The 16,836-nt window shown below is 62.4% G+C and overlaps 1 protein-coding gene across 32 annotated transcripts in view; it reads left to right on the plus strand.

Annotated features, from left to right (window-relative positions):
• The first annotated feature begins 494 nt into the window (after positions 1-494).
• Positions 495-16,836, plus strand: part of MEGF6 (multiple EGF like domains 6) — a 102,812-nt gene continuing 86,470 nt past the window's right edge. For 28 of the 32 annotated variants that reach the window (XR_011535950.1, XR_011535952.1, XR_011535951.1 and 25 more), the window contains exons 1-3: positions 495-874; positions 6,574-6,708; positions 10,826-10,935. Coding sequence is in view for 27 of the 32 variants with exons in the window: in XM_070604122.1 (XP_070460223.1) it covers positions 666-874; positions 6,574-6,708; positions 10,826-10,935 (454 nt within the window). In the remaining 5 variants the exon portion in view is untranslated. The remainder of the gene's footprint in view (positions 875-6,573; positions 6,709-10,825; positions 10,936-16,836) is intronic. The other 4 variants (XM_070604258.1, XM_070604236.1, XM_070604468.1 and 1 more) reach the window with 3 other exon arrangements.

The raw sequence follows: 16,836 nt of genomic DNA on the forward strand, positions 1-16,836 counted from the left end.
AGGCACAGGGAGAGCTCGCCCGGTGCAGGAGGGGACAGGGTGCCAGAGGGGATGGTGGAAGGAGCATCCGCAAGGAGGACAAGGCAAGGCCGGTTCCCCAGGGTACTTAAGAGGGAGAAGGGCTGAGGGCTGCTCTCAAGCGCGGGCCTCTGGGGTCCGGGGTCCGCGGAAAACTGCCTTTGCAGGGGGTAAGGGGCGTGCCCCTTGGCGCTCCGTCCCTCAGATCGCATGGGACCTGGGACTTGCAGCCTGAGGGGAGCGGGCAGAGAGAAGGGGATGCGCCGGCCCGGGGAGGGGGGGCTGGGGGCGCTGGTGACCGGTTGAGGACTGGAGCGGGCCTGGGGGGGACTGGAAGCCTGGAGGCGCCGGGCTAGGGGTAGGGGTCTGGGCGGGCCGGTCGGGCCGGGGGCGTGGCGCGGCGGTGGTGGGCGGGGACGGGCCGTGGGCGGGGTCGGGGCTGGGGTCTCGGCCGGGGGCGTGGCGAAGGCGGGCCGGCCTCTCGGGCGCGCGGCTCGGCGCGCACAGGGCTCGCTCGCGCGGGGAAGGTCTCCGCGCTGCCCCAGGGGCGCGGGCGGGAAGCCGGACCCTCCGCACCTGCAGCGTCCTCGGGCTCGGCAGACCCTGCGCGGACACCTGCGGCTGCGCCCCGTGCGTACCCCGGGGTCATGGTGCACGTGGAGGCGGCGGCTCTGCGAACCCCCAGGGCTGCCTGTGAGCTAGGGACCGGAGGAGGGACCCGGCGCGGGGCCGCGGGCACGATGCCTTTCCTTCCGGAGGCGAGGGCGGCGGGGCGCGCGGTGGCCCTGACCCTGGTGCTGCTCCTCCCTGCCGTGCCAGCGGGCGCCAGCGCCCTGCTCCGCCTGCAGCCCAGCATGTGAGTAGCGGGAGCGGGAGGGCTCGGAGAGACCCCGGTCCCTGGTCGGCTTTGTCCCTGGAGCTCTGAGAACAGTGGTTCTGCCGTAACTGGGGAGGGGGAGGTTAAGAGACAAGTTTCCGGGGTTGGGTCTGGGGGCGCTTCCGTGGCAGGGCCATCCCGCCTCTCCCCTTCCCCTTCCTCTTCTCTCTCAAGTCTGCAATGTGGGTTTGTACACTCAGGCAGATGCTGCGCTCTGCACCCGACGTGAGGGAATCTGAGTCCTTCCTTGCCGGGCAGGGTCTGGCCAGGGAGCCCAGCTTGGAGAAGGAAGAAAGGAAGCAGTCAGTTCCCACTTCCTCCCAAAGCCTGTCTCCTGGGGCCTGGGGGGCCTGTGCAGGGGCGGCTTGTGCCCAGACAGGGGGCCGCCCGGGAGTTGGTTTGTGTGTTAAACACGTGTGCTTTGGGGCTGAGAGACAGAAGGAATTCAGTACCAGAATGGGCAGGAAGAGAGGGTCGGGGAGCCAGCCGAGATGCATTTAATTTTGAAAGATGATTCCCCAACGGGCCGTTTAGCGGTCTCTTTTAAACAGCAAATCGATCCTTTGTTGGCCTCAAAGAACACTGGTGCCGTGGTGAGCCAGTCTGGAAGAAGAGCAGGAGGGCCGTGCTTCTGCAGGGGGCTGGGCCTGGGGCCTGCAGAGCTTGGAAAGGTTGTCGAGGGGCTGCAGGGGGGTGGGGGGCAGCCCTGGCCTGGCCCGGGTTAGGGCCTCCTGGAGGGCCTGGTGCACCTGGCCATGGAGGATGGAGAGGACAGGCTTCCAGGCAGAGCTGGGGAGGGGTCAGTCCATGCCCCCAGGACCCTCACCCTGGGAGCAGGCTCTGGGAGCCTGTGCATCCAGGAATGTGAGTGGCTAGGTCGCTACTCTCCACGTGACTTCTGCCGGACATTCCTCTTTCCTGTGATCCGTCCCAGGGAGCTTAGTTTGTCCAGGGAAATCTCCAGCCTCCGACGGGATTATCCTGGTGGCGGTCGGCCGCTCAGTGTGCCAGCTTTTTACCTGGTTGGCCAGGGACATCCAGACACCCAAGCTCCTGGGAACTCCAGGTTGCTGGCTGGGTGGGCAGCTGCTCTGCCAATGAGGACAGAGTGCTCCGCTCTCAAGAGGGGGCCTCCTGCCCTGTGCACGGTGCAGACTGCTGGTCGCTCTTCCTGGACTCCCGTCCCTGAGCCCCGGGAGGGGAGCCAGAGCCCGTTTCTGTGATGTCTGCCTGCTCACCTGGGGCTCCGGGAGACCCCTGGCCAGGCTGGGGAAAGCCTTTCCAGCCAGCAGCTAGTGGCCACATGAGAGGTCTGTCTCTCCCTGCTTCATGCTTTTCCCAAAGCCGCCTCTCCCTCCCTCCTCCCTGCTCTTCAAATCCTGGGCTCTTTCAAGGCTCCGCCCACTGCTCCTCCTCCTCCTCCTTGGGGAACCTCCCACTCGCAGAGGTGGCTGCCTCTCTAGGGGCCTCTGTCCCTCTTTCTTGGCCCTGGGGTGTAGCCACTTGGAGCTTCTATCCTCAGACCGCCCCACTCCCACTGAGCTCCCTGCTGCCCACGCGGGTCTTGTAAGCACCTGGCGCATGCCCCGACATACAGTTTGCCCCATGGGTGCCACTGGTTCAGCGGGGTAAGGGGAAGGCTCTTCTGCTGGACCCTGGAGCCGTTTCTCCGCTGGGCTGTGGAGAACGAAGTGGCTGGTTCTTTGGCTCCCATAGGCCAAATGTGTCCAGATTCAAAACATCCAACTCTTATTTGTGCCTCTAAACTGAATTTCTGCAGCCGTGGAAGAATGGCTTGCCTTTCTTCCTGGGCCTGGAATGACTGCTGACTGCATGCAGGGCTGGCCCAAGGCTGCTGGCTGGACTGTGGGAGCAGAGTCTGGGGACGGGGAGGTGATGTGCACACACTGGGGCCCTGGCCAGCCGTGGTCTGGGGCTGCACAGCTCGGAGGAGGCATCCGCTCCAGGACTCTGCTTCCCCGGGACTGGAGTCTGCTCTGGGCAGCTGCGCCAGGAAAATGGCCAGTGCTTCAGAGTCAGCTAGTTATATCGACCCCTCCCATCCAGGGAGAGATGGTCCCCCAAGCTCAAGTCCCCACCTGGAAGTAGCTCTTGGACCCACTGGCCCTGAGGGCTGGAACGGCCCCATTTGCCAGGCTGAGCCTTCCTCGGGCCGTTTGGAAGCCCCCTGCCCACCAGGCAGGAGTCAGAAGGCTGAATTATACTTTCAGGGAACCGTGGGCAGCTATTGGGAGCCTCCCCTTTGGGGCCCTGCCTCCCCGCCTCTCCTGGTGGAAGGGGACATAGTGCACATGCATCGCCAGCTGCTGCGCGCCAGGCCCTGTGTTTGGCGCTGCACACGTGGTGACGTTGCACTTACTGTCCAGTTGTCTAGTGGGAGGGACCCCAGGGGTCATGACACTCTCAGGCCCTGGGGCTGGAACTGGGCTCACCCAAGCCCAGAGCGAGAAGCTTCCCCACATACCGGCTGCACCCAGGCCAGGGGATGCACGTTCAGAGGCCAGCTGTGGGGGTACAGACGGGAGCCCGGGAGCACAGGCGTGATGGAGACGCTCCTTGGCAGTGCGGCCTCCTGGACACGGGGGTGTGTGCAGCCGACCATCCCTGCTTGGGCCAGGTTGGCCATCCCTAGTTTTCTCAGCCTAACTGCCTCACCCTGAAGCCCAGGGGCCTGGAACACCCACCTGGAAAGATGCATGTCGTGCCCACCCTCACCCCCAGCTCTGGGCGAAGCCCGCCAGCCTCCAGGAGCCGTGCTCTGTCTGGGAGTGGATGGCCCCGTGGCTGCGATGAGCCCTCTCCGACGGAGCTGTGTTCACTTTGTAGTCTCCTGCCTCGTCCTGACTTTCCAAGCTCTGCATGGCCTGCCCCTCCTCCTGCTGACCCGTGGCCAGACCACTGCCCCAGCTCCCCCTGCAGCCCCTGGCGCCCCTAAGGACCCCTGCGCTCTGTGATGTCACCTCCCTGAGGCCCCAGTGCTGCATCCTGTGTGCTGAGCTGGGGTTGGCAGGAGGGCATGGTGGTGACATCCCAGGGCATGTGGGACCCTGGGACCCAGAAACACAGGGCCTTCCTCTGAGCCAGGGTCCGTGCCAGGTTCCAGACATGCAGTCTCATCTCAAGAGCACAGGAGCTGTAGAGGCACTTGCTGCCATTGCACCCTCTTTACAGATGCTGAAAGAGGCTCAGAGAGGGCCAGTGACTTTCCTCAGACTGCGCAGCAGGCCCCAAGCCTGGGTTGTTGGTTCTAAAGCTTGTAACTGCTCTCCTCAGTGTCACCTCCATCCTCAGAGGATGACGGAGCCACTCATGATGGCCACCCACAACACGGGGGCTGTTTCAGGGTCAGGCTGGGGCCTGCTGCCAGGAAGCTCAGAGGCCCGCTCCCTTCCACTCTTGACTGGGAGTGCTGAGAGTAGGTATTTGCCTTGCGAGGCACAGGTGTGGGCAAAAGAATTTGGAACAAAAGTGATGCAACACCTGTAGCAGTTCATTTGGGCTGATTTCAGTTTGCAAATGGCACTGTTTTCCCTGAATAGAGAAGCAGTCGTTTGCTGCCCGCGTGCGCCAGCATCGGTAGCGATACCAGCTCACACCCACAAGGCTGTCAGGAGCCTTCTGAACTGGCTCATTTAACCCTCACGACAGCCTGCGAGGTCAGGGCTGAGTCCTCATCGTCCAGCGAGGAACCGAGGCGCGGAGACATGCTGCAGCTCGCGCTTCTCCTCGATGTGCATGGGAGCTGAGGTCCAAGCCCAGGCCGCCTGGCAGCAGGGTCTGTGCTGCGAGCTGTTGGGCTAGTGGATCTCACACATGAGTGTGCCTCAGTATCCCCCAGAGGGCTCGTTACAGTGGGATGCCCGCCTCCCCAGCTTCTGAGTCAGTGGGTCCAGGTGCCCAGAGAATTTGCATTTCTGATGAGCTTCCAGGAGAGGCAGCTGGGGACTTCCCACTGCATGGCACTCTGCTCCCTGGGCGAAGGGCGAGTTCAGAGAGGGTGTCTCGGGTGGCAGCCATGGGAAGGCAATTCCATCGCTGAGGTGAAGGACATGGAGGGCCCATTCCCTGGAATCCAGGGAGCTGCAGCTGCAGGCGGGGCACCCAAGGGTGCTGTGGCCTGGGATGAGGTGTGCAGCCCCTGCCCAACCACCCGTGGCAGGAGGAGAGCGAGAAAGGGCAAGTACCCAGCTTCTCTCTCCTCTCGCCCCCCCATCTCCTGCTGGTCCTCCCGTCGGCAGAGCCACCTGGAGCCAGAGGGCAAGGATGTGTGTGTGCGTGCACACATGTGTGTATACACACGTGTACACATGTGTGTGCGCACATGCTTGTGAGTGTGTGTATGTACGCATGTGCATTTGTGTGCATGTACTTGCATGTATGTGCACCCATGCTTGTGAGTGCATGTGTGTATGCATGTATGTGGGTGTGCATGCCTGTGGCCGGCCTTGGGCCAGGGCAGGCCAGAGTCTCCGAGTGCTGAGCCTGGGAGGACCAGCCAGCCCAGCAGACCAGCCATGGACATTGGGGCCTTGTCAGGATGATGAAGTCCCTGCCTGGCGTGGGGTGGGAGGGTGGAAATGAGGCCAGATGATTTTAGGTACAGGGGCTGTGGGCTGTGCCGATGTGGCCTGGCAGAGCGGGGACCTCAGGTGGGAGTTGGGGAGGGGCCTGTGCCCCATTTTCCAGGCCTGCTGTGCCCCCAGCTTGGAAGGCAGACTCATCTGAGGCGCGAGCCTAGAGCTTGGCTCATGCAGGAGGAGGCGCCTTGCTCTGGGCCGGACCCTCTTTCTCGGAGGCCCTGTGGAATCTGGCCGGCTCAAAAACCCCATGGAGCAGTGAAGCCTTGCCATCTCTCCTGAAGTTTGCCTCTGTGGGGACCACCCGGTCCCTGAATCAGGGCAGGCGAGGGGCGGGCCGAGCTCTGGACATCTTGCTTGGCCTGTCTCCAGGACGCCTCTCCCCTCACCTTCCGGAGCAGGGTGGGCCCCTTCTTCATTGTCGCACTCACCACCACTTCCTTCCCGAGCGGGCATGTTCGTTGTCCACACGTTCACCTGTTGGGGCTCAGGAGGGCTGGGGAACCCCTGAAGTTGCAGGGATGGTGGTCACCGGGAGCCGGCCGTGCCCCTGCCCCGCATGCCCCCACTCCACGCTGCCTGGATACTCCCCTCTCTTCCACACCTTGCTGCTCTGCTTGTCCTGCCAGGAGCAAGCTCCCACTTAGCTGCGTGCCCCAGCATGCCCAGCTCGGGGGACATCTCTGAGGCCGGGATGGTGGGGCAGAGAGAACCTAGGAGTGCCGTCAGAAGACTCAGGGTCAACGTTGTTGCTGTTCCCGCTGACCCCCAGTTCCCTTTTCAAGGGGGCAGTGGTATCAACCAGTCAGGGTCTTGGGAGGATTGGAGCGATGCTATGGGCAGCATGTGGCCCATGCGTGGGGGAATGCTCAGATGTGGCCCTGTGGTCATTGTTCCTTTTCCTTTTGAGCCCCTGTGCAGGCCTGGGGTGGGCATCTGGCTGGGCATCCTGCCGTGGGGACTGGCCTGGGGTCTGGACCCCGCTCCGGATGACTGGACACTTGAGAGCAGGCATGCAGGGGGACTGCTGCCTGCCAGCTGTTGGTAGTCGGGGTGCTGACTGTCTGTCCTCTGTCCCAGGCCCCACGTGTGTGCTGAGCAGGAGCTGACCCTGGTGGGCCGCCGCCAGCCCTGTGTGCGGGCCTTCAGCCAAACCGTGCCCGTGTGGAAGCCGGGCTGTGGGCGGCAGGTGTGGTGTGTTGGCCACGAGCGGAGGTATGTGCTGGGGTCCCGAGGTCCCTCATGGGAGTGGGGTCTCTGCTCACACCAAAAGCAGCATTGACTGCCCAGGAGCGAGGTGGCCAGGGCGGGGGCTGTCCTGGTCTCAGGGCCACCTGCAGCCCCCTGAACCCCTCATCTGAGGTCAAGGCCTCTCACAGGCCCCTTGGGGTGAGGCTGCCACAGTGCCAATTCCCAGACTGTAGCATTCCTGCTGCGCAGGCACCCGGGCCTTGGTGGGCTGGGGGGCACTCTGCAGGGAGGAGGGGCTCTGAGGGGGATGGGGGGCCCTGTGGGGGAGGTGCAGACCCTTTGGGGAGAAGGAATACCCTTCGGAAAGGGAGTCTCTGCGGGGGAGGACCCCATGGGGTCGACTGGGGCCCTGCAGGGAGGGTGCTTGTCACTCAAGCAGGTGAGACATGGGCGCCCAGCCTGCTGAGTTCCTGGCTGGAGACGGCTGCTGCCTCACCCTGGGCCTCGTTCCCAAGCCCGTGCAAAACCTTTTATTGCTCAAGATTTTATTTCAAAATCAAATGCAGGGTGTGCCTCTGCATACCTCTCATCTTCTTATAGATGCGGGTCCTGGACTCTGCCTGGGTGCGAAGCTGGATGGTGGAGGGGGCTCAGCTGGGGCAGCTCTGGTTTGGATGAGGGAATATGGGGCTGTGTCCTCGGATGGGTGTGGTATCCAGCCTCTCGGCGAGGTCTTTGGGAAGTTGCGTGCGTGGTGTTGTCTGTGTGGGGCGTGAACCTGCTGTGTCTGACCCGGGAGCCCCAGGGCGGCTGGTTTGCCCCATGGGGGGTGTAGCTTTCATTTTGAACGTGGGTTTGCTGTACGATACGTACGTGTTCATGGGAGAGAAGGTGCAGCGGAGCTCCAATGGTGGTCCTTGACCCCGAGGACCCTAGAGTGTCTGGAGAGTTTGGGTTGCGTAGGGTAGCTGGGAGGACGGGCTGCTGGAGCCAGAGTAGGAGTGCTCGAGTTCCTGGGGCGCGCAGGCTGGCCCGCGGCCGTGAAGGGCCCCCCGAATGTGCGGAAGCTGAGGTGGAGACACCTGGGCAAAAAGAAGAAAGCTCTCTCGTGCTTCCCCCAGAGGCACATGCTGCAGCCTGTCCTCCAGCCTCCACGCTCTCGAGGATGTGTGTGTGTTTACAAAACGGGACTCAGGTCCCGTCCTTTGCATCCTCCTCCGCAGCTCCTGGTGAAAGGGTACTGCTTTGGAAGCAGCTAGAAGCCCTGTGGACCCAGGACTGGCGAGTGTGGTGGTGGCTGCACTGGGGAAGCCCCCGTGGTGGCGGTCAGGTGATTCTCGTCGCCAGTCTCCAGGCTGGCCTGGGCAGGGCGGGAGTAGCATTTCCAAAGTGGCTGGGTGCCTGCAGCGTCCTGGCGGGGTATCTGGCAGGGCGAGTCCAACTGTCAGGGGGCCATGCTGCCCGGCCATGTGCGGGCAGGGCCACAGGCTCTCTGCCATGCTGCGTGCCTGGGGGTCTGTGCTCTGTGTCAGGGTCTCCTGGGAAGGCTCAGGAAGGGCCTGTGCACAAAGTGGATTCGGGGATCCTCTCCTCGCATGGCCCAGCTCGAGGGGCCTGGGAGCCTCCCTCCCCAAAACACGGTGGTCCCACTCGGGGATCGGCGGGGGCAGTTTGCTTCACTGGCGGGGCTGGGGGCAGCTGGGTGGACGGGTAGCCGTCTGGTCTGCCCGGCTCAGGGACATAGCCGAGGTACCCCTTCGCTCAAGGTGAGTGGGAGCCGTCTCGCCACCTCTGTGCCCACGGGCGGTCAGGTGGCCTGTGGGGTCTCCTGGACCCAGCACCCAGTGTTTGGGAGGACCCAGCCTCACTTCCCTTCTGGAGGGCCCTGGGCACCGTTAACGTGTCGTATTCCCTCCCATGATGCCCACGACTGAGCCCACCGAGCCGGCCGTGGGAGGTTCCCAAATGCCTCGTCCGGGGGTCCCTCCAACAGCTGTCCAGGCTGTGGCCGGCGCCGAGGATGACCTCTTGCTGACCTGCTCCTGTTCATCCTTCACCAGCCCACAGAGGCTGCGGCTTCCCTGTGAAGCTGACCCTGAGCCCCCACCCTCCCTTCCCCATCTGCCAGACCAGCGTCCAGCCCTCCTTCATCCATGTCCCCCTGCTCCTAGTGTATCAGGAGCATTTCCCCGATAAACCCGCCAGCATGCAAGGCCACCCCAGGCAGGGGGGCTGCCCAGGCTGCATCAGGGGCCTGCTGCCCTCTGGGGCTGTGGTCCACGCAAAGGAAGAAAGCGGGGAGGGAGGAGGGAGGAGGGGGGAGGTCACGGCCAGAGCACCGAGCACACACAGTACCCCTCCCCTGAGGGCCCCCTGAGAGCCCGCCATGCTGTGGCTTGGGCTCAGAGGTGGCCACAGAAGGTGGAGGGTCGGGCACCAGCCTGATAGCCACTGTTGACCGTGGACCTGCCATGAGCCAGGTCTGCGGTGGCGCCTGGGAGCCTGTGTGAACTGTTTCCTGTGGGAGCTGTGTCCTGTGTGAGGTGTGTCCCGCATGAGGTGTATCCCATGTGAGGTGTGTCCCACATGAGCTGTTTCCTGTGTGAGGTGTGTCCTGTGTGTGCTGTGTCCCCTGTGAGCTGTCCTATGTGAGCTGTCCCGTGTGAGCTGTATCCCACGTGAGCTGTATCCCATGTGAGCTGTAACTCATGTGCTATCCTGTGTGAGGTGTCCTATGTGAGCTGTCCTGTGTGAGCTGTCCCGTGTGAACTGTATGCCATGTGAGATGTCCCATGTGAGCTGTGTCCCATGTGAGCTGTGTCCCATGTGAGCTGTCCCGTGTGAGCTATCCCATGTGCGATGTCCCGTGTGAACTGTATCCCATGTGAGCTGTCCCATGTGAGCTGTCTCCCATGTGAGCTGTATCCCATGTGCCATGTCCCAGGTGAGCTGTGTCCCATGTGAGCTGTCCCGTGTGAGCTGTGTCCCATGAGCTGTCCCGTGTGAGCTGTCTCCCATGTGAGCTGTATCCCATGTGCCGTGTCCCATGTGAGTTGTGTCCCATGTGCCGTGTCCCATGTGAGCTGTGTCCCATGTGAGCTGTCCCGTGTGAGCTGTCTCCCATGTGAGCTGCAGGGGAATGAGGGGTCAGCTTTCTTGAGGGCCGTGGAGGCACAGGCTGACCAGATCTCTCCAGGGATCTCTAACTTTCGAGGACACAGGGGTGGCCGATGGGCTGGTGGGCCCCGTCTTCCGGGTGCCCGAAGGGAGCAGCACGTAGCCCCGGGAAAGGGATAAATATTTACGGTGGAAGGCCCAAACACTCTCCGCTCTGCCAAATCCTGTCCGCTGCTGCGGTCGGTTTCTGTCCAGGCAAGTGGTTTCATGTCCTGCCAAGGCGGGTTTTGCACAGCCCTCCCGAGGCGCCCTGTGCAGTGTGCACACACTCACGCTTCCGGGCAGTGGCCCTTGTTTGTCTATGGGGTCTGGGTCCCCACGGTGGCCCGAGAGCTGAGCCTCTGCACGCAAGGGTGTGTTTGTTCCCTGGAGACGGGAGCTCAGGCCCTCTGGGCATCCCAGGGGCTCAAGGGCTCTTGACCCAGCGGCTGTTGGCCGCTGTCGGTCTCTGTTCCTACAGACTGCAGTGGGAGGGGGAGGGGTTGCTGTGTCTGGAGGCTACAGGGTGGCCCCAGGGGTGTCCCCTTCCTCTCCTTGGGTGACTCCACTCTCTGTCCCTCTCCCTCCCTCCTGCCCCCACACGTCCATGTGTCCAGTCCTGTCCTTGTGGACACCTGAAGAGGAGCTGGGGTGTAGGAGCCCTGCAGTCGGGGGTGCAGCCAGAACCCAGGGCAGCGTGACCCGGCTGAGTGGGGGTGGGGTGGGGGCGGGGCAGCGTGTTCTCTGGCAGAGCACGGCACGAGGCCACTGTTGCTGGCTCCCGGATAGCCGTGCACCCCCTTGCTGGCCCCTCGTCCACGCGGGTGTGGCCCGGCCTAGGGTCATAGACCTTCTACCTGCCTCCAAGCCTCCACCTGCTCAGCTGTGAAGTGGGGACGCTTGGAGACGCAGTCTTGGGGAGGCGGTGTGGCAAGAGTGCTGGGCTCTCCATGGTCAACACTTCCCTTCTCTCTTTCTTTTCTAGAACCGTGTACTACACAAGCTACAGGCAGGTGTACACCATGGAGACCCAGACCGTGTTCAGGTGCTGCCCAGGGTGGAGCCAGCAGCCTGGTGACCGGGGCTGCCTCTCCCGTGAGTGCCCTCACGCTGTCTTGCCTGTCACTCTGCAGACACTATATCGGCCCTTGGCAGAGGCCGTGTCTAAGGGACCGGGTTCCTCCGGCTGCGGTGGGATGCAGGCCCTGCGTTTCCTCGCTCGTGCGACTGCTCCCAGCAGCATGAGCAACGTCCAGGGCCTCTCATTCAGCCACTCTGTCGCCACAGGCTGTTAGAACGAGACACTGACAGAAGGAACGGTGGATTCCCCCGGTGCTGATGCTGGCAGGAGCTGCAGAAAGAGCAAGCTTGGGCTGTGGGGGCTCTGAGCTGGAGGGTCTGGGGCTGGCTGCTGGCGCCTGAGAGCCTGGCATCAGGAAGGGGTTTGAGGGTGGCTGTGGGCCACGAGTTGGTGTCCGTGGGCTCAGGCGACTCTGAGCCTGGCTCAGGGTGGGTGTTAGGGGGTGTGACCCCTGGACCACCTGCCTGGCCATGCCCATGCCCCTGCTTTCGGGATCCTTCTGCCTGCTTTGGTCCCAGAAAGGTCTGGTGCTGGGCAGTGGGCCCTTGGCCTCTGTGGGCACGCGCGACTCCTGTCCCACCTCCCACTTGCTGGCACCCTGGGCCCAGTCTTCCCATCTACTGAGTGGAGTCAGCCGCTGCCTCCCTCAGAGAGAGAGCGGGACCCCTGAGTATCAGCACATACGAGCGGCACCATACCGCACATGACAACCCAACCCGGGGGGCACCAGCAACCTCTTTTATAGACAAAGAGGCTGAGGCCCTGAGAAGCGGGCTGGGGCTGGAAGTGACTTGTCTGATCCTAGCGGGTGGCTGTGAGTCCTCTGCTTCATAAAGGAACAGGGCTCACGGCAGTGGAGTCCAGCTGCAGCAGCTGTTTGGGAAGCTGGGTGTGGGCATAGGTGGGCCTGCAGGTGGCTGTGGGGACAGGAGGCTGTGAGCACAGGTGGGTGGGTGTGGGCACGGGTGGGCCTGCAAGTGGGCATGGGCACAGGTGGGAGGCTGTGGGAACAGGGGACTGGCAGGTGAGGCTGACTGGGTAAGAGTAGTCAGCATCTCTTCCCTGGAGAGATCGGCCCAGAGGCCTGGCCTCCCCTGGAACAGTGACGTGGCATCTGGTGACGTGAGGTGAGGGATGGGGCTGGGCTGTGGGGAGTGGCTGGGGTCAGGGCTCCCCTGAGTCGGGGGCTAAGTGTGGGTGGGTCGTTCTGTGGCTGGGACGGGAACTGGACACAGCGGTCCTCATGGCCCCTGGGTCCCTCCTCACACAGAAAATGAAGGGGCCCATAAACGGGGTCCAGAGACGTCCTCATGCCAACTCCAGCGGGAAGAGGGGAAAGGAAAGGATGTGGCAATGTTTTTCCAGGAGAGGAAATGAACAATTCTCTCCAGGAAGGGAGTTGGAGGACGCAATAGAAGGAAGCTGCTCAGGGGCCTCCGGTGCGGGCAGGAGAGGCGCCGGGGCTGGGTGCCGGCCAGCTGGGCCCTCGGCGAGGTGGCCAGGCCCCGACAGCAGCCTTCTCCCTGGCGCTGTGATTGCAGTGGCTGATGGGAGACGGTCTCTGCTTCTGGCATCTGGGAAAATAAAGGGGTCTGTTGAGTGGGGGTGCAAGGCGGACATCAAAACTGAGGTCCCCCGGGTTCCTGCTCTGAGGTGGGGCTCCTCAGGCCTGCCACAGGTGGCTCCAGTAACTGGTGAACCAATAATGGGCGAGCAGAGGGAGTGGGGCCTAGGCCTGCCACTCCTGGGGTTCACGGTGGGGAGCGTGGCCTCTCACACCCAGAAAGGGACATGGGTGCACAAGTGCAGTGCAGGCTCAGAGTGGGGGGTGTGCGCACCCCTCATGGGCTGGGGGAGGGAGCCGGGGGGCAGGTGCAGGTTTGCATGGCAGCGTCCCCATGATTATTGTCTCCTCCTGCACCCCTGAGCTAGTGTCCGGTCATCCTTGGTTTCACCTGTGTCTTGGAGTAACCGTTCCAGGGTCAGGTGAGGGAAGTGCAGGGCCAAGGCCCAGCCCCACCCTGGGAGGCCAGGTTGACCTCTCCCTACTTCGGATTTGAGGCCTGAGTGCTGGCTTCTTGGGAATTTGGGGCTCAAATTGGGACAGGTCCACAGGGCCAGGGTTGTGACAGCGTTTCATCCCCAGTCTAGCTCTGTGTGAGCTCCGGGCCTATCCCACAGCTCTGCCTTCTTATGCCTGGCCTGGTGGGCCGGCAGGGGAAGGGATGCAGCGGGGGGCCAGGCCACACTGCTCACTGGGAGGTGGGGCCCCAGAAGGGCAGAAGCACTTCAAGTTCCTCAGCTTGGGGAGGGGTCTCGGCTGGGACCCTCCCCAGGGCAGCCTGAGCCTCGCGGAGCTGAGGGAAATGGGCTGGGGCCAGGCTGAGGTGGTGGGGAAATGGGGGGCCAGGCCCGGGAGGTCCAGGTTGTCACATCCGCCGGAGACACAGGACAGGGTCCCCATGTGTATCCTGAACTTGAAGCTTTGGCTTTCTTGGTTGTTTGTTTTTAAAAAATCATTTTTAGGTCAGGATTTACTGATTTATGCTTTTGGCTTTTATCTGTTTGTTTTAATGATCCAGGAAAAGCCCTGTGATCTGGCCTCTTGGGACCTTGCTTGTCCCCCAGTGTCTGGGTCACCAGTGCGTGCAGGAGACGGGGTGGGGGTTCTCACGGGTGGGAGGGGTGTGGGCACGTGTGCATTGGTTTGTTCATTCATTCATTCATTCTTTTTTTTTTTTTTTTTTTTTTTTTTAAATGGACTCCCTTAGGAGCTTTTTTTTTTTTTTTTTAAAGATTGGCACCTGGGCTAACAACTGTTGCCAATCTTTTTTTTTTTTTTTTTTTTTCCTGTTTTATCTCCCCAAACCCCCCCGTACACAGTTGTATATCTTAGTTGCATGTCCTTCTAGTTGTGGGATGTGGGACGCCCCCGCCTCAACGTGGCCTGACGAGCAGTGCCATGTCCGCGCCCAGGATTCGAACCCTGGGCCGCCGCAGTGGAGCGCGTGAACTTAACCACTCGGCCACGGAGCCGGCCCCTCATTCATTCATTCTTGCACTCCTTCATTCGTTTGGCTTTTGCTCAGCTGCCACCAAGCCGTGGGTATTCACTGCCTGCCCGTGCGGAGCTCAGGTCTGATGAGGAGGCTGGCTGCTGGCAGATTCTGATGTGACAAGGGTGTGATGGGGAGCACAGAGCCAACTGGGGCATCGCTGTGAGGACGGGCAGGCGAGGCCAGCCAGGTGGGGCCTGGGGTGTGAGGGAGCTGGCGGGAGCCCCGGGCAGGAGGAGTGTGGGCGGCTGGGGAAGGCACCTGCACACCTGGGAGATGCAGCTTCGTGTGGGGCAGTGTCAGGGCCCTGGGGTGTGTGTGTAGGACCGAGGAGAAGGCGCAGTGCCTGGGCGAGACAATGGCAGGAAGCTCCGAACGCTGCTGGGACTTCTCCGAGACCCACTTAGCAGCACTGTGACCAGGCCGTGACCGAAGAGAAGAAGTGCTGGCTGGGCGGGGCGGTGCTGCCTGATGACCAGGGGCTTCCCCAGGATCCGCGTGGCCCCGCACACGTGCGCCTGGGGGGCAGCTGGGCTCTGACCCCTTCTGCTGTGGAGGCCCCGTCTCCCTGCTCAGTGATTCTCTGAATTCCATGTCTATCAGTGACACTCAGGTGACACATTTTGCCTGGAGCTTCCTCATGTTTCAGCTCTAGTTGCCCTGGGTCCTGGCTTCCCCTCATTGAAGGGGGGGACCCTGACTGCACAGACGTGCCAGGCCTGGAGTAGCTGTGCCGCCCAGACCCCCAGCATGCAGACCCTGAGGTGGATGCCCCCAGGAGTGAGGTGCCAGGAACACCATCTGCAGCTCTGGTCTCGAACTCTCTCCATGTTGGCTGGGCTCAGTCCATCCGAGGAGGCCACAGGATGGAGGGGCACAGCCTGAGGAGCCACACCAGCTCTGTGGGATGTGAAGAGCTCTGGGAAGGGGATTCTGTGGTCCAGGGAGCTCTGAGCAAAGCACGGTTAAGCAGGTTCTGTTTTTGCAGGACTTCTCAGAGCCTTTAATATGCTAACAGGCACTGTGGATTCCTGAGACAGACTATGTAGTGTTTTCCAAACTAATTCTTTCTTTCAAAAGAAAGGAAGGAAAAGAAGCACCAAAGTCAGAATAATAAAAGTGCCCCTGAAGCATTTGCTGGGAAGTGCTGACACGGGCCATCCACTTGACGAACATTTGTGGCGGCCCTGCGCTGTGGCTGGTGCGCGAGGGTGGCAAGGGCAGAGACTGGCTCCAGCCCTGTTCTCAGTGAACTCATGTCCTATGGCAGGCAACACTCAGGAAAGCAAGCAAGCGGTTCTGTGGCAGCAGGTGTGTGAAAAATGCTCCAGGGCGCAACGAGGCGGGAAGGGGCCCAGGGAGGGGCTGCTGGCTTGGATGGGGGTCTGGGACGACCCTCTGTCTGGGGCATGGATGGTCCTTGTGACGTGAGCAGTGGGCCTTGCTCATATGGGCCTTGAATAAACTCGCATTTACTCTCTCACGGTTCCGGAGGCCAGACATCTGAAGTCGAGGCCTCGGCAGGACTGCGAGCGTCTGGGAGCCCTGGGGGAGGAGCCCCTGCATCTTCCGGCTCCTGGCGGCTGCTGGCGGTCCTCGGTGTTCCTGGGCTTGTGGCTGCGTCACCCCAGTCTCTGCTCTGTCTTCACGTGGCCGCCGTCTCCCTGTGTGTCTGTGTCCTTTTCTCTCTCATAAGGACTTCATTGGATTTGGGGCTGATCCCCATGCAGTGTGAACTCAGTCCTTACCTTAGTCACACCTGCAAAGACCCTATTTCCACACAAGTCACTTTCTGAGGTCCTGGGTGGACATGAATCTTTGGGGGACATGATTCAACCCATCGCAAGGGGGCAGGTCCTGGAGCTCTTGTAAGGATGGGAAGCCGGTGCAGGGTTTGAGCAGAGGGGGGACACGGTCTGCTGTGCAGGGCAGAGGCCAGAGCAGGATGGCCAGGGGCTCACGATGGCCCAGGGGAGAGGTGGCGGACTCGGCCCAGGGTGGTCAGGGCGTGGGGGTGAGAAGTGGCGGGATTCTGGATTTGTGGATGGAGTGGGCGCTGGGTCTGGGAGTCTCTGCCCTGGCTGTGCCTCCGAGAAGTCTGGGGTCCCAGGACCGTGGAGGCCTCCAGACCCCCTGTGTGTGCCCTGGGTGGCTGGGGCGGCCTGGCCCATGACTCTGGAGCAGACCCTCAGAGGTCACTGCACCCTGGGAGGACACTGAGTGTGGTGACCCAGAGTTTTCTCCACAGGCTGTCCCTGCCCCTCACTGACTCCTGCTTTCCTGCTGCCCGGGGGATGCCAGCCCGTCTGGGGGATTGACATGGTCTGTTGCTGCAGGAACCCAGGAGGGGCTGTGCCATTGCCCCCTGCCCAAGTGGGCTTGGCCGAGGGGATGGGAGCCCAGACCGCTGGATGCAGCCCTGGGTCTGGGTGCTAACGCGCCTTTGGCCTTGGTACTTATGGTCAGGGGCCCCTGGGGCAGGGCCTGGGCTTGGTGCGCCTGTGTCCAGCGTCCGCTGCTGGTAGGTGAGCCATGCCGGTCTCTCTTCCCTCCTCTGTGATCCTGTTGCTCTGGGCTGCTGGTTGGAGTGGCAGGAAGGCCGCCGTGAGACCCCAGGGAGGGCCGCCCTCTGCTTTCCTGCCTCTGCCGTTCGCTTTTCCTTTTCCGTTCTGGACACCCGTCAGCCCCACGCCCAGCGTGGGAATTTGCAGGGCCGGCATCTCGGCTCTCCCGTCCTCGGTGTGGACACAAATGCCCACGCAGTTGCCGGGGGTGGGGCATGTTGTTCTGCTGAGCCCTGACCCCCCGGGTCTCTCCAAGCTGTGGAGTCACATGCAGACTAGCATGGCCTGGTGCCCA

Source organism: Equus przewalskii, chromosome 2 (assembly GCF_037783145.1).
Source record: "Equus przewalskii isolate Varuska chromosome 2, EquPr2, whole genome shotgun sequence".
NCBI classification, from domain to species: Eukaryota; Metazoa; Chordata; class Mammalia; order Perissodactyla; family Equidae; genus Equus; species Equus przewalskii.